Source organism: Oryza brachyantha, chromosome 10 (assembly GCF_000231095.2).
Source record: "Oryza brachyantha chromosome 10, ObraRS2, whole genome shotgun sequence".
Lineage (NCBI taxonomy): Eukaryota > Viridiplantae > Streptophyta > Magnoliopsida > Poales > Poaceae > Oryza > Oryza brachyantha.
In genome coordinates, this window is record NC_023172.2 from 3623477 (window position 1) to 3625156 (window position 1680).

Sequence of the window (1680 nt, forward strand, 5' to 3'; positions counted from 1 at the left end):
TGTAGGACATATCACATTCATAACACTGATTTTTGTATTACACTGGTTTTTATTGACTAGCCATAGCAATATTGATTTTTTTAGCAATTTTACATCAATTTTGAAATTTACAAAGCTTTGAATGTCATGATGAAGGTTTGAAAATGATACACGAATAATGGATGTTTGATAATTATATGATCAAGCAAACAGAGGTCTTATTATTATTCTCCATACAAAGATTGATGGAAATACAAGGTAGACCATACGAACTAACATGGAAACACAAACTTATATCTTGTTCATCTCGGCTAGAGTATAAGGTAAACCATACTGATTCATCATGCAAACATAACCTAGAACTAAGAAATGGTTTGCTTATTGCTTATTTATCTTAACTAGAATATATGATAAATTGGCATGCATCCTTCTTTAACTTTTTCCTTATTTATTCACTCCTGGTATTCTCATGGAGATCTTTGCCACATTTTATTCCTTTCCTGTGTTGAAAATCACTGAGGAATATCTTTATCAGGAAAAACCATGTCCACATCCATATGACTTCCCTCCAAAGACTTATTGGGCAGAATATCTTCACCAACAACAGCATCTTGATCAACATTTTGCTCCTCCTGACGTAGCTGCTTTATATTTTCATCACAAGGGACAGAAGAACTATGACCATGTCCCGTATACTGGATAGAGAAAGGTTGTGCAGTTTCTCCTTGCTTGGTATCAATAGAAACATCACTACTAGCACCACCACCACTAGCAAGTACATCAGAGCCGTTCATGGTTACCACCAGTGGGGATTTTTCGTTATTGGCCTTGAGAAGATATTCCCTTTGCATCATGAACTCAGATGGAGGTGGTGTATGGTGAGTACCCATTTGACCTATAGGACAGCCAAGAACTTGGGGTAGATACATTGCTAAATATGGGACCTGCACTTCTTGGGGAGAAGGGCAAATCGAGCTCATTTCATTTAGCTTATGGCGCTTCCTATCGGAAACGTCTGTATCAGGTATGATACTTACTAGTGCCTGGTGGCTACGGAGTACATTACCAAGGAAGTGATAAGATTCTGTGGTTGTGATTGCCTCAACAATATCTGTGCCAAGAATGATTTCACGATTGTGGGAGTCAGCACAAAGCCAAGCGCGGAGGATGAGCTCCTGGACAAAAATCTCGCAAAGTTTTGTCACAAAAGCTGGTGTGTCAGCAGATAACATCATACCGCCCTCCTCCGCGTGAATGACATTCTTCACACGAGCAATAGGCAGAATAAGCTCCTGGCCACCTGAAGATTCCTCGATCTGTTCATGGGTCCAGCTCCAAAATTTCTCCATGGTGCGTCGTTGTTGTGCAAGTAATTGCAGCCTTGATAATGTATCATCCTCTTGACTGGGATCCACCCCCTCCTTTGGTGGGATCGACATTCCTTGACACCTACATTTTGAAGTAAGGCATGAAGAGTAACATCATTAAATACTTCATTGAATCAAGATCTTACTACACATGCCTAACAAAATGTATCTCTATCGTGAAACTAACTAGAATTGTCGTGGTTAAAAACATAGTTACTAAAACAATACAACAGAATAGAATAGCCTATACATCCCCTCAAGAATTAGTAGAACTATCATACTGAAAGAGATGAATGACCTTTCTTAAGTTGAGATGCTGAAACAGGTGATAAAT

At 38.9% G+C, this 1680-nt stretch overlaps 1 protein-coding gene across 1 annotated transcript; it reads right to left on the minus strand.

Moving 5' to 3' along the window:
- Window positions 1-491: 491 nt before the first annotated feature.
- LOC102709111 (nuclear transcription factor Y subunit C-1-like) lies at window positions 492-1418 on the minus strand. Its single transcript, XM_006661612.1, has one exon. The coding sequence runs from the start codon at window positions 1416-1418 to the stop codon at window positions 492-494; it is 927 nt and encodes a 308-aa protein (XP_006661675.1).
- Between the last annotated feature and the right edge of the window lie 262 nt (window positions 1419-1680).

What these genes read in the sequence shown, in the direction of transcription:
- LOC102709111 (XM_006661612.1), bottom strand. Translation starts at nt 1,418, where the DNA reads ATGTCGATCCCACCAAAGGAGGGGGTGGATCCCAGTCAAGAGGATGAT.